This window comes from Patagioenas fasciata, chromosome 6 (assembly GCF_037038585.1).
Source record: "Patagioenas fasciata isolate bPatFas1 chromosome 6, bPatFas1.hap1, whole genome shotgun sequence".
Taxonomy (NCBI): domain Eukaryota; kingdom Metazoa; phylum Chordata; class Aves; order Columbiformes; family Columbidae; genus Patagioenas; species Patagioenas fasciata.
The window spans coordinates 24,520,059-24,535,184 of NC_092525.1; the positions used below are offsets into that span (position 1 = coordinate 24,520,059).

Genomic DNA, 15,126 nt, shown 5'->3' on the forward strand with positions numbered 1-15,126 from the left:
ATTTGCTGGACAAATATCAATGTTAATCTCAGGCACTTAAACTACTCAGCACTGTCCAGTTTACATTGAACTCTGATCCCTGATCCGGGTCACCCTGAGCTTTCAGGGAAAAGATTCCTGGTTTTCTTCTGTCTTGAGTCAGGGTCACATTTCTAATCAATTTCCACAATTAGAGAAGCAAAGAGAGAGAATTATTAACACTCCTGTTTTTCCCTAAGGGATATCCATTGCACTGTTTTATTTTTTTTTTAACATTAATTTGTTTTAAGTTCTTGCATGTTACAAACATATTTTTTCATCTAATGCTTTGGTCATGACTCAAAGATTAGATAGATAAGATACGAATACTGCTAGAACTGGTAGGATTCCTGTAATATAAGTGGAATTTAAAATAGCCAGAACTAAGCACAGCAGGTTTAAAACTCACATATTTTCCGTATTTAGGAGAATGAGTCCAAATACTTGCTGGCTTTGCAAGATATTCAGAGCAGAAGAAAAAGGGATCAGTTCTAAGTAAGTAACTATAAGATTCTTATGTTCAGGAGTACATGCACCTGTGAGTTAGGAGGGACAAAAATCTCAAAATTTGCAATGGAAGTTTTCTTTGCAAACTTAAGATCACGGAAAAGAGTGCAATATTTCCATAACTGCCCCAGCTGACCACCTTCATACAGCAAATTCCTTCACAGTACATGAAGTGTAACTGGCATTTCTCTAGTGGAAGGAGGATATATCCCAGTGGGAACTTCTTTTATATTAAATAGGCGTGGGCTTAAACTAACCCCTGGATTAAGTCCAGATTTCGGCCTGTGAAGAATTTGTAATACAAATATTTTGGGTCAGTCCTTTAAAAGAATTCAGACTGTCGGCAAACGTTGAACACGCACGTGGTGGGATAAGAGACCAAGTGCCTCCTTCAAGTCCTCAGCTGCCACCAGTCTCAGCAGAGGCCAACCATGGCTGAAACTTGGGTCAGCACATCACACTGGGGTGGTGAAATGCCATCCAACCCACCTGCCAGGTGGTATCAGATCATACACGAGACTGATTTACTGATTAAAGTGTGTCCTCCACAGCAACACTGAGGTGTGTCTGATGATCTCACACAAGTGGCACTTTCAGAAGTCAAGTGGCAGAAATCCAGACAGCATTTTGAAAAATGCCTCCTGGATGAGGACTCCTCTCCCCAACATCAGTGGCCAGGGCAGCCCCTTACACTGGAGAGGGTACAATGACAGCTCCACAAGACACTACAACAGCATTTTTCCAATTCAAATTTGGAGACCCAGCTATAAAGTCTTAGTTATTTTTGGACAATATTCAGGGTTTTCTTCAGTGTAATATATGTTATTCAGCAAATTAAATCACGTTGCAAATCAGTGCAGCAAGATGTTTACTGTCAGCACAGCAGCTGTGAAAGTGGCATTAATACAGATCCCAATAACCCTGTTCACATTTCCCTTACTGCCTTTCATATGTTCCTGATTTTAAAATACAAGTAAAAAGATTTTCCTCTGTGTCACCTGTCCCATCAGGCAGTGTTCTTTCTCCTTCACAAATTAATACTAAAGACAAAATAATTAGAAATGGAAATAAGATGTCCCTACTGATGATGCTCAGTGAGACAGACAAGATTGTCGCTTGTTCTATATAGAAGTGCTGTTGCTGAGGGGAAAATTATCTGCATCAATAACAGTGAATTTGACTCAGAAGCAGCTCTTCAGGAACAAAAAAAGCATTCAAAGTAGTAGAGATTCTCACTCCCTGCAATACACGCTTCTTGAGTTTATACAGAGAGGAGGCCGGTAGCTCACAACAAAGAGAAAAAAAATTATCTTTTACTGACAAGAGCTACTAGCAAGTTACTGACACCACAGTTTGATAATAGTAATAACTATTATTATATATTTCTCTGATCAGGTCTGACTGATCAGGAAAGCCTGACAAAACAATCAGTAAATCACAGCATGTAGAGATATCACAGCACGACAACTATATAAAGTTAAAAATAAATGGGTGATCACCAATTAAAAAAGCTATAACGGTGGTTGTGTAGCAGAAATCTATGACGCACCATGCAGCGCTCATACCAGAGTCAATTTTGCTTTTAATTTAGAATAAAAAAAGTTCTGTGATACTAAGTAACTGTTGTCAAAATTACAGCTCTTATAAAAACATAATACTCAATAAGAAGGGTTCTAAACCCAAGTTTGACTGATGCATAACGGAAAGCACCCACTGGAATACATCCCATGTGCTTTCTTCTACTAATATAAGCATAAGCATTTTTTCCAAGTTACCAGCATTGATGTCCTATAACTGCAATGCTTAAAAATCAGTCGGTGTAAGTGGAGCTACATGCACTTAAATGGAGCTATTTGCCCTCAAACATTTGTTTTTCCTTAAATTGTTTAGTCTCTCACCTCACGACTTCCATGCTGGTTCCCAGAATCAGGCAAGAGACTCCGACAGACTCATGAAATTACTGCTTAAGAGCAGCAAACGTGAAAGAAAGAAATCTGATTTTAGTCACCTCCAAGAACTGTCTAGATTAGCAATAATGTGTCATACTGCACTGTAAACAACTGGAGAGAGATGGAAGCTAAGACTGTATTAACCTTTTATTATTTACTTTATGTTCCAAGCTTATATTCAGCTCTCAGGTGACAGGTCAACTTAGATGTTAAAGGCCTTTAAGTATTACAAGATCTCAAGCCTTTAAAGACTTTGCTACTAAATACAAACATCAGTATTTGAAACTATACAATGATTCCTGTCCCAAAGAAATTGCTATCTAGAAAGCTAGTACTTTCCTTGTGCTTCTCCCAAGCACAATTTACATAAGTGAATGTCATTGCCAATGGAATTACATGGGACCACCTTGAGATGGAACTGTATTTGTTACAGCATGAGGAGTATTTGCTTCAGCATAGTAAACACAAGATCTTGGACACACAGAAAAATTCTTTAAAATGTAAGTTTCATATAGATCTTATTTAAATTAGGGAACAGATTTTCAATAAAGTAATTTCATTTATTTTTTTTACACTTTGAACCACAGCTAAACCTACAATAATCTCCTTTTTCCTAAGATTGTCTTTGGAGGAAGTGCTGCAATGGTCCCAGTCTTTTGATAAGCTGATAACAAGTAAATGTAAGTAATTTTATGTTTGTATCCCAGATGAATTACTGACAAAAGTTCCCATGATGCAAAATCAATAAGTCATCCAGTAAAAATATATGCTGTGTTATAACCAGCTAATGAAAAACACCTTTGTGTGACACACTTAGCATGCATCACACTGAAAAGAAAGGTAGCATGCTGTAAATGCTTTTTCAAACTTGCCATTTCTGCAAGCACATGTAATTCTTATAAAGACACATGATAAGGGCTGGTTTATCTGCTATATCCCTACTTAACAGCAATATATATTAGAAGGAAGTGAAAGAAGATACTTGGGAAATCCTGTGTATGGCAAAGGTACCTCAGCTGATGGTACATCTGTAGAGTTAAATCCATGGAACTCAGACCCTCATCTCATGTATGGGAAGAGCTGTAGCTTCAGTAACAAACCTGAACTTTCCCTCTCCAGCATTCTCCTGTCTCATTCACAGCTCTACCAAATTTCTCATATGGCCACCAGTCTGGAACATCACTGCTGAGCTACTTTTTTTTTAAAACATTGATGAAAAAGTCGCAGAGTTACATCAGAAACCTCTAAAAATTATTTTGGAGGACTAGCATTATTTTCTAACTACAGACAAACTACAAAAAGCAAGACGATTAACAGACAGAATTTGTAACAAGTCAAAAAAAAAATATTTTGCCTTTAAAATCTTTAACAGCAACCAACCTGGTGTGTTACAGTTTGCAGGGAAAGCAGAGGGAGAAAGTGAACAACAGCCAACATTTACAAGAGACTAAATTAAAACACAAGCAACAGGCAGTGCTCAGTGTCTTTAGAAACATGGAAGCCCAGAATGCTGCACCAGCAGGAAAACTTGCTTTAAATAAAATGTTGTAGCTTCCAGCACTGCTCAGATGCTGCCCTTCTTAAAATACTTCGCTCCCTGTACTTAGATGGCACTATTTGTTGATTTTGGATTTAAATGCTTAATGATATATGAAAATGCGAAGGTGTACTCACATGAAAAGCCAGAAGCTCTAAATCAAATGGATATGCAGCTCTTTATGAAAGGTGGGCAAAATGTTTGCCTGTCTTAGGTTTTGCTTTGAAGTACAGAGACCATTCCTGCTCAAGAGCCAGCACAGAGTGAAGCCTCTGAAGGGTTCTCCTGGACAGAGGCATTTTAACAACATTATCGCCTAATCCTGTACAAAGCAAGACTAACGACATGACAAAAGGCAGCGTCAGGAATTTAATCTTTGACAAAATCCCACTGATTGCTGCTGTCAAACTCTATTGCCAGGTGTTTCAAAGATATTCTCGGGTGCAGAACCGCTTATTTGCTGAACAGATTCTTCTTTTAACTGTTTAACTTCGGTCAAAACAGCACCGAGAAAAATGTTATTCCTCCCCAACCCCCCCCCATTGCTTTTTCCCCAAATTCTTACAACGAGAAAATAAAGTATTATTATTTTTTTTACTCAAATCATGATTATTTGATAATACTTATATATCTTCTGTACAAAACTAAAAGAGGGATTTTAAAGTAATTGTCAGCCTTTTGATATGTTTGATATAGTTTGCACAGACCAGGAAGAACGAAGTTCTCAGCGCTCTGTCCCTGCACAGTGAAATGTCACCAAGGTTAAAGACAGCTCTGCACAGGCAGGAAAATGCAATGTTGCAATGTAGGGCTCCAGGGTTAGTGTGTTTAATTTCCCACTTTGACATAATCTAATAAAAATATTTATAGGAGTACAATCAAGAATTATACAGCCTTGTAAACACCCCTATTGTCTTCAAAGGACTCTAATGCACGTAGTCATGGTATGTGAATTTGGTTTCTGAAATTTACAGATGGGCCTACGATCTACAAGACCTACTTGAAGACAGAGCACAGTGATGAAAACATAGAATTCTGGCTTGCTTGTGAAGCTTATAAGAAGATCACATCACAGAGGAAAAGGATTTCTGTGGCAAGGAAACTTTTTACACATTACATTCAACCCCAGGCTCCCAATGAGGTGACACACAATAACATGACTTCTCTATTTCCTCTAATAGCAATGCCCGATGTGTAATGTAGCTGACAAAAAGCAGTAACAGATGGCTAGCATCTCATCTTAAAGGAAGCGAAAACTTTGCTATTCATCCGCCCCAAACTCTTTTGCATCCAGCATGTTAATACTTGCCTTGACATCTTGTCTATAGGTATATCTTTATATCTGCCAAGGATACTAAGCAAAAGGCACAACTAGATTAAGAACCAAGTTCTTGGATTAATTCCATTCTTTTTAGCATCTGATCTAGGGTTCATTGATATGATTTTAATAGATTCTGGATTATGCCATTGCTACATGTATATGTTACTCTGGTCTTTGCAAGAGTAAATATAAATGAACAAAGTAAAAACTCTACCCAGTGCTGTCCCCTGTGTAAAATGGGCTAAAAGAAAGGTTCCAATATAGATTAATTACTTTCTGCTTCCAGCAGCACACAATTTAGGGAAGACAGAGCAGATTTGTATGTAAAATGTTTGAGGGTGATTTTCTTTCCAACATAAAGAAAAAAAAAAGTCATTCCTGCTCAGCCAGTCATGCTCTATGACCTTTAGCTATCCCTGCTTATTACTCTCCTTGCAAAAATAAGCTAATACTGGCTTTTACTGCTGCTGCCTCTGATAGAATGACATAACTAAAAAAAAATCCGGCTAGATTATTTTCTGGTTTATGTGTAAAAATAAAACTATAATAGAGTCTCAAATAGGACCCTCCCTGTTGACACTGAAGGGCAAGCCAAAACCAACTCAGCTGGATTCCCAAATGTTGGCAGAGAGCACTTGATGCTTTAAATGACTAAACCACTCCCACAATTCCAAACCTTGAAGAAATTTTAAAGTTCCCTATGTTGGTTTTAAGTGCCAATTGGAAAGACAATACATTTTTCTGTCTTATTCTCATTTATTTTATTTTTAGCATGTGCAACAATAGGAAACTCAGCAAGACATTTGCATTTCCAAAAAAAAAAAAATAAAATCAGTAATGTCAACCACAAATTCATTAACCAAAAGTAAGGGCTTAAATCAGGACAGTTAAAAATATGCTGTGTGGTTTGGTTGTTTTTTGGTTTGGTTTTTTTGGTGTTCTGTTTGTTTGTTTTTCTAAATTAATACTTATGTTAATCTTGCTCTTGGCTGTCTGGTTTCTGGGTCTTCACAACTCTGCCTTTACATTTTCTTGATATTCATGGTTAACACAAGAACTAGGTAGCACCCTAAAAAGGTAGATGCTCATGAGGACTTTAAACACAGTTTATATTAAAATTTCAGCAACATTTAGAAGATGCAAGTCAAATGACCTCTCTGGAAGAACATCCCAACACATGAAAGACATCAGCACTAATTTCACATCTTTAGAGTGCTGCTCTCAACACTGACAAAGTCAAGCTGAAAAAAAGCAATTTAATTCATCATGAGCTAATGGATTATCAAAAGTTCACATTGTATCTGTTATACTTTCCTGTTGCTAAAACTTTCTACTCTTAGACACCCACAGACTTTCAGCTTTTCTGCTACAAATCCTGGATTGCAGCAGAAGAGCTCTAGGAATCAGAACACTTTTCCTTAACAAGGTTGATATACAGGCTCAGTTTTATCTCAGAGATCATAATAATTTTAGCAAGGGGTTTTCACAGATACTGTGCACCTCCAGGCACTTGGACTCATTAGAACTCAGAAGTCAGGCTTCCTCTTCAGGGATCTAATCCCAGCTCTAGGAAGAATTCTTAGTAAAAGGGGGGTTGGATGTCAGCACCTTTTAGCTATTCCTTCCACTGCAACCACTCCATGTCCTCAGGTCTTCCTCCTCTCCTGAATTATATATATGTTTTTATCCTTGCTAGAAGTAGTGAGGAAAATATATACTGCTTAACATGCCTAAGGTTTGAGGTCTTTGGCCCATATTTGACATATGGGCCCAGCAGCAGTGAGTTTACTACTGGTCTTGACCTCCACTGATCACAACAGTTGGGATTAAACTGGCTTTTCTGTTAAGGATAGGGGGCAGACTGGGAAATTCAGACACCTCCGAGTCTTGAAGGGTTCTGGTCCCCAAGGAAACAAGCTCCCCATCCAGCCATTAACATGCCTCTTACTAAATCAAACACCAGAAGAGGAAAAATTGGTCAACTAATAAGACAGGATACTCTGGCATTATAGGGAGAAATCCATTCTGGCAGAATCCACATTTTTGGTTAGGTGCTGATATTAGAGGTTACATGCAGAGATATAAATAAAAGGCATTCATTACAAGTCTCCTAAATTCAATCTTCCTTACCCTTCCTTGGCATATATTCAGTGATACTTCACTATAATAATTTTTTTTTCTGTTTCAGATTAACATTGACAGTCCTGTGAGGAATGCAATTACAAGGAATATTCAAGAAGCAACACAATCCTGTTTTGACGAAGCACAGAGAATAATTTACATGCACATGGAAAGAGATTCTTATCCACGATTTCTTGAATCAGATTTTTATCAAAAACTCAAACACAGCCTTCAAACTCATGGAAATAATTCAACGGTAAACTAAAGAGAAAGGTTGAAAACTTCAAAAGGTTTCTTCTGGAATGCCAGTGTTTTAAAGTAGACAGGAAAAATCAGGTAGTAGACAATTACTAATACTAAGCTGCTGAACTGGTCTGTTGCTGTTAGAATTAATGGACTACCTTCCACCTTCCCTTTCTTTTCCCATGGAGGAGTCCCATTGGTTTTCCTCTCCCCTCATTAAAACCCTAAAAACTAGGTATTAAAAGTTTCAGTCAGAAATGATAGCCTAAGATTCCAGTCTTTTATTGCTATTTGACAACTCTAACAACATACTTTCAGTATTCTTGTTTTGAGATATCTGAAATAAAATAGTTTTGCTGCTAGGAATTAAATATTTATTTGGCTATACATAACACAGAAATAAAAATACCCACATTGCTATTTTTTTTTATTTGTTTTACTTCTATTTTCTTTCAAAGTAAAAGATAAATTGTGAAGTACAGCTGTTTGCTTCATCGTAAGCTGTGAAGTGCAGTATTCATATGGTGTAGATTCCATTTTTTTGCTTAACTATGGTGTACAATATATGCTATAAAGGTAATTTGTCTACAGGATATACTATAATACTACCACTGTTTCCTGAATTTATATCGGTGATAAAACTCATTAGTATTTTGTCTCTCCACCCTCCACAAGTATGGACACATAGCCATATTGCTTTTGTTTCAGGTGCCCTATAACTAGATACAAGCAGACCTGACATTTGAACATCGAACTGTAACACAAACAGGTTTCTTTCTCTCATGCATAAACTGTAAAAGACAATTTGCTGATTCACTGATCAAATATTAGAGTACTCTGGTTTACATTCAAAAACCAATCTGACTTCTCAAATCTCATTAAAACCGGAATCTCAATTCTCTTAATGGACTTCAGCACAGACACTGAAAGCCATAGGAAATCAAGGACCTTTCTAGCATCCTCTCAAACTGCATTATTCTAAGGAATACAAAGAACAAGCCATTCTGACAGGAGCCCCATAAACCTTGACAGCATCACACTGATCCTCCGGGATGATTTCACAGGAGAAATGAAGTATTCATTCAGCTGGATACATTTATTTGACTGAAGTTACTTCAGTCATGTTGCCAGTTCATGTTTTTAGCTGTAAACTTGGCTGCCTAGTTTTAAAAGGCAATAATTGTGACGATGTAATGAATTATTTCCTCACCTTTGTTGGAAAAGCCTACACTTTTGATGGAAGGCTCACAGTAGTACTTCGTACCCCTTAAGATTTTGTTCTCACTCAGAATTTTCCTCATTTTTTCAATGCAAATGTCTAAGCTTTTTCCTTAGAAACATGAAAACACAAGTCAGCACAGTCAGCAAACAACTGGATTTCACTTTTGTTGCATCTGCCTTGTAGTGAGAAGAAACTATAGTTATTCTTCTAAGATGTTCCTCTTGCCAATGTAATAAGATATGTAAATATGTTTTAAGGTAGAGTCTCAATCCGTCACAAAAAAATAAAAATCATTGTTTAGAATCTCTGAGCAGTGGTATAATTATGATGACAGATAAGCATGCTTATCAACAGCTACCATATGCATAATATGTCTGGCTTTGTTTGAAGTTATATTGGTAAATTGTAACTGTGTACATGTGCTCTAATGCCAACAGGTAAACTACAGAACGTTATAAGTGATCATATTGTAACTTATAAATTATCCAAGGCTCCACAAATTATTTTTCTCCATAATTTTTATTAAATTCTCAAGATAATATTTAAGTGCACGTCTAAAGCAGAATACAAAGCAAGTCTGAGCATAAACTACATTAGTACCAAAAGCTTTAAGGTAACTTCAGTAGAAAAAGAGATTGTTAATATATGAGATAATCCTTTAGTTTTACACTGACCCCATGTAAAAGGATTATCATATGAATGTTTGAATATTCAGCTCTTAAGAAACACTTTCAGCAAGCAAGGACTCAATAGGAAACCCAGCTAGGGATAGTACAGCTTTTGCTGCTGTTAACTTCTGATATGTGTACCGTGCATCAGACCTTGGCTTGATGGATCCTGCAGATGCCACAGCCTCACAAAGAAAAACTGCAGGAGATATTTCAAAAGCCATTCCTTCAGGGTAGCACATCTGTGACAGAAGCCAGCCTGAGAAGGGGGAAAAACAAATAAACAATGGACTACACTGAAAAGTCTTCCCATTTGTTTTAGATTGGAAATTCAGAAGAGGTAGATATTGGTCTCTGAGTGGAAGAGGCTTGGAATGACCAAGGATGGTACCTCTCCATACACAAACAGGCTTCACTTGCCATCTTCTGAAGGGGTTACACAAAGAGGCTGCTCAGGCTGCGTGCAGATAGACAGAACCTTTCTGCCTGCAGGAAGTGCTTCATCCAGAAGAAAGAAAAAAAAAAAAATCATCTACAAAGAATGCTCAGAGAAATCAGAGGGACTCACAGGTTTTTTAATGGCATGAAATGTTTAGTGTTTATTTTGCTAATAAGTTATGAGTCTAGCAACCCTTGTTGCTGGAGGGTTTATAAACTTTATAATTCCTTCTGAAAATAAGGTTTGAGGTTTTTTCTTGAAGTTAGAAGAAGGGAGGCTCCTTTTCCCAAAATAGATTTTTTGTTAACTGGTAGAGATATTTCTCTTGCTTGATTTTTCTTTTGTGTTACCACATGTGTGACAATAACAGTTTATTTCATCAGGTCACATGTTTTGTAGAACAGCAACTAATGGCAGCAGCAATAACAAATCACTGCTTTTAACGTTTTCATTATCAGCACTTGAATTAACTTGGGTATACTTCCCATCGGCAGACAACGCTAAATGCATTTGCTCACATTAATCACTCAAAGCTTCTGTTAAGCAAGATTAAAAAAACAAACTTTAAAATAGCTAAACTGGCAGAATTCTGTCTCATTCTTCCCTCATCTGCTTAATAAGAATAACAATTAAAAAAAATTAATGATGGCAATTCTTCAAATACATTACATTTGACAGGATAATAGATATAGATAGATTAATAAAACCACTATAGCAATTAACTCTATTCAACCTTGGAAACTGTTGACCTACTGAGGCTCAAAAAAAAAAAAAAGCACACCACACTGGACAGATTGTCTTGGGTATTATTTTAGTTTGCTTGTTTTGAAAAGAGCTTACAATTAGATAATTTTACTTCATAAATATGAGCTGTGTTGGCCTAGTTTCTTAATAAAAGTGATGAAATCCATACTCTATGGTTATACTGCTGTTTTCATGAGTTTTATATCCACTCTTGGTGTCTAGGTGATATAATATAGAAAAACAAATGCAAATTGCATATCATGTCTAAAAAACAAAGTAAAAATCTGCTTATAATTAGAGTCAGTCAAAACAAATCTGCAAGAATAGCAAAGCCTAATCCTTTCCATACAGATGGGTGGTAAATGAGACGATATAATGTCTCTCCCTTGTACCATCAAAAGCCTTCAGAGAATGTGATGTTAGGTTTTTCTGCCAAGTTCTCTTGATTATTTCATACTTCCTTATTAAGTCTAGATATTTCTGCATTTAAATCCCAATAAATACATTGTAGGCAGTCTCACTCTAAGCAGAGTAATTAAGTAATATCCAGAACTTGGTATTGTATACAACTGATTTAAACAAATATTATGATCAGGGATGTTTACCACTAATTACAGGGCAGATGAGGATGTTTAGGAACCTACAGCCTCAGAGGAAAGGGAAATGACTGCAGCATTTCCAAGTATTGCCAAACATACAGTACTGTTGCAATCACAGGTCCCTTCAGAAACTGATGTCTGGTCTAACGTTCACTAAACACAGACAAAAGAATGTAATGGAAGAAGTCTTCTGAAAATAACATTTTGCTGCACGTGCCAATTAGCTGGATTACGTGGCTACAAACCGTGGCCTGTTCTGGGCAAAGACTGCGTCATCACACAGGCTTGCCTACAGTCTCCTCCAACGAAGCTTCACAGAGGTGAAGGTGAATTCTCTTGGTAGAATCACAAATTTAATAAGTTGTCAGTAGCACTAACTGTATAGCTTTGAGATCCTTTGATTTCAAAATATTAAATGTCAAGCTCTACAAAATTTTGTAAAAAAAACTTTCCAAAATTAAAACTAAAAATAGCAGTGCCAATTCATGATCTGATTAGAATACAGAAATGATTTTAGCTTTTTTTTTTTAATGAAAAAGAATAAAAAAGAAACAGCTGCAACAATGTATAGAGAAATAAAAACACAAAAGGAGTGTTTTACATATATTAAGGAAGTATATCATGTAGCCAAGCACTCTTTTAGACATTATAGTGTGCAGATTCCAAGACATCACACCAGCAATAAGATATCAGCCACTGCAGCCAAATTGTGCAACTGGTTCTTTAAACTGGAATGTAAATTTATAAAAACATGATAGCATCATTTTATGTGTTCCAGGCAGTGTCCTTCCAGTTAATTGTGTGTGTCTGCATATGCTTATAGAAACAGCGACATGGAATGAGACATCCTGAAGCATACTGCAATCGGTCAGTATTAAGCACATATATATTCTGTCTTGACTTGACTGTATAAACACTTTACAGTATGTAGAGCCCATGGGCTATTTAAGGTTTCCCCTGGGGCTGGTAGATGACACATGGAGGTGGACACACTGCCCATTCTCTGCTGCAGAGGTGAAGGGAGGCCACAGGGTATCCTAGAGCAGCTCAGTGGGACTAGATGCCTGTGTCTGCAGAGCTGAATCAAGGCTGCTTTAACTACATTAGGTAAAGGTTTCTCATTTGCTAGCTTATTTTATGCAGCCCTAGGATCTTAAACCATTTACTGAAAAGCTTTTTAATCTACAACTTTATTTGCCTTCCAAAACTGCTGTAATGTTTATCTCATTAAGACCATGCTTACACAGAAATCTTTGTGTCCTGTACCTCAGATTTTGCTCAACTTGAAGTACAATTAAACTATCCAGGGACTAAGAGCAGCTCCTTACTGCAAGGACATGCACCTTACAAAATGGGAAACAAGGTAGGTCCACCTGAGAAGTTTATGCAAGTGTGGGCTTTTAGACATAGCAACCCCCTCAGCAGGCTACAGACCCCCTTCACAACCCTAGCTTCCCTCTGAATTTCTGCCTCAGGTGCACATATCTGAGGACAAGGGGAAAAACCTGTGTCTTTACAGCATGAGGGCAGGACACAGGCCTGCAGCTCCTTTTCTGCAGCCTCATACCCCGTAAGTGATTTTTACAGGACCCTACAGATCCATAGCCTGTACCTCTCAGAGGGAAACAAGTCATTCAGTAAGCAAAAAGTTTAACAAAAAAACAAACAAACAAACAAAAAAATCACAGCAAAGGATCTATATAAGCATTGCCCTTCTGGCCAGCTGCAAAGAGCAGAAGCTTTGTGATGGTGCTAAGAGTGACCTCTGCTACACTGTGAAACCACAGCTGAAAGATTGCATTTTGTAAGCATCAGAAGCACCAATAATGAGAAGTGAAAAATTGTCACTGTATTTGCCAAGTCCCAAAGGAACACAGCATTCATCTGGTGACAGATTTGTTACCTCTGCTGTGTGTCCTGGCCTGCCTGTGTCACCAGTCTCAGATTGAGAAGTCAAGTTTCTCAGAATACCCATCACTAGGGCTGTTGCTAAATACAGCACCAGCCAAGGCAAATAGTTTTTCCTCCCACACTCTTTGTCTGCAAACAGTGATTACAGTAATCACCTCAGTAACAACAGGTGAGTAAATAAGATTCTCCTCCACCCCCCAAAAAATGGTTACATACACAATTATTTCATGGAGTTATTTCCTTTCTACCATATGCCATAATCTGCTATGCCTTTGCTTAGAGAAAAAGAGTACAGGACTGTAACTTTATTTGCACAAATACATAGGGAAAGAACTTTCCAGTCAAAGCTCTATAATCAGTTTTTAGACATTTGCAATTATAAAGATTTACCATTCCCAGCACACTACATGACTCCCCAACAGTGGGAACCATCAATATTTTGTATTAATTACTCCCTAAGAACAAATATATTGTTAGTTTTTAGTCTTATAATTCAAGAAGTCCACAATTAATAAAAAAATTCAAAAGGAAGAAATATCTAGAAACTTCTAGCCTATGAATCATTGCCCGTGTTGTTCCTTTGCTCAGAAGTTCATCTGCTGCTGAAATCTTCTCATATTAATGAAAGAGGACTTTACAACTAATATTTATGTTCTTATTTCAGTTCAAGTATCAACAGAAAAATAACTTGCTTATTTTCTTCTTCACACTCTCACTGCTTTTCATTTTAGCTGTATTTTTGCAATGGTTTCTGTTCATGTCCATCCTAGTCTTGTTTTCTAGAAGATGTGTTTATTTTCATATTTATCTCAGTAGCTCTCTCAAATTCCTTTACATTCAATACTGATTTTTTTTTAAGCATATTCAATAATCTTATATTTTAGGATATTTTATTTGTTTTAAATAACTCAAGACTTAGATCCTGGAAACTGTATTGGCTCTAGATTAACACCTATCAAATTACAGCCCTTTTGGACAACTTCACACTTTTAGGACCTCCCTCTACTCTATACATACTGAACCTTACAGCATGGTCTCCAGCACCACCACAGTCTGTCTTCATGGTCAGACCAGAGAACATGCCCCAAAGCACCAATGTCAGCACGTGCCAAAGCCTTCCCAGAAATGCTGTTCACAGACAGATTTCCTACAAGTGCCATTCAAAAACCAGAGCAAGGTAAAACTTGGTTTGCTTATGGCAGCTCTTTCTGCTTCTCTCAAGGGGTGCCATCCATCTAGCCCACATGTTGAGTAGGCTTGTTGATTGAATCAAAGGTCTACTTCACATGGCTTAATTAGAAGACTGAGACGATGAATACCACATTATCAAATGCAATTCCAGAATACAAACACAGCAACAGTTCCACAAAACAATTTACAGTAGGGTGACTAGTTAAGCTTTTATTGCTGCTGCATCAGCACAGCAGTTACTACCTAGCAACATGATTAGTGCTAAAACAGAATAAAATTGCTCAGAGGATGATAAACCCGCATTGTCTTTGCAATTGTAGTACACTGAATGAACAGTTCACTGACATTTAGAACCAGATAGTTTTACATTGCTGAGTATTGGAGAGTGGACAAAATCGACGAATACAAGTTACTGTAAAAATCAGGACAGTTGCCAAGATAATTATTTTCTGTCTAGTTCTGCTTCTCTAATAAACTTTTTAAGGTATAGTATTATGAAAACTTCAGGGAGCTTTTTTCAGCATTATCAGAAATGAGATCAAACAGTGAAGATGAATTCTAGCAAACAAATTACCTGTTCTAACAGGTCAAAGATTAATAGAACACACTAATAATTTTGCCTCTAGCATCTTAGTCTGGATTTACTAATTATTGTA

At 37.1% G+C, this 15,126-nt stretch overlaps 1 protein-coding gene across 1 annotated transcript; it reads left to right on the forward strand.

The window, feature by feature from the left end:
• Positions 1–448: 448 nt before the first annotated feature.
• Positions 449–7,718, forward strand: RGS13 (regulator of G protein signaling 13). The gene is made up of 4 exons (XM_065842724.2): positions 449–513; positions 3,093–3,154; positions 4,986–5,152; positions 7,521–7,718. Exons 1-4 carry the CDS (start codon positions 449–451, stop codon positions 7,716–7,718), a joined length of 492 nt encoding a protein of 163 aa, XP_065698796.2.
• Positions 7,719–15,126: the final 7,408 nt, after the last annotated feature.

What these genes read in the sequence shown, in the direction of transcription:
- RGS13 (XM_065842724.2), top strand. Translation starts at nt 449, where the DNA reads ATGAGTCCAAATACTTGCTGGCTTTGCAAGATATTCAGAGCAGAAGAA. An exon ending in TAAGCTGATAACAAGTAAAT is followed by an intron (nt 3,155 to 4,985) that starts GTAAGTAATTTT and finishes TGAAATTTACAG; the next exon opens with ATGGGCCTACGATCTACAAG. An exon ending in AACCCCAGGCTCCCAATGAG is followed by an intron (nt 5,153 to 7,520) that starts GTGACACACAAT and finishes TTTCTGTTTCAG; the next exon opens with ATTAACATTGACAGTCCTGT.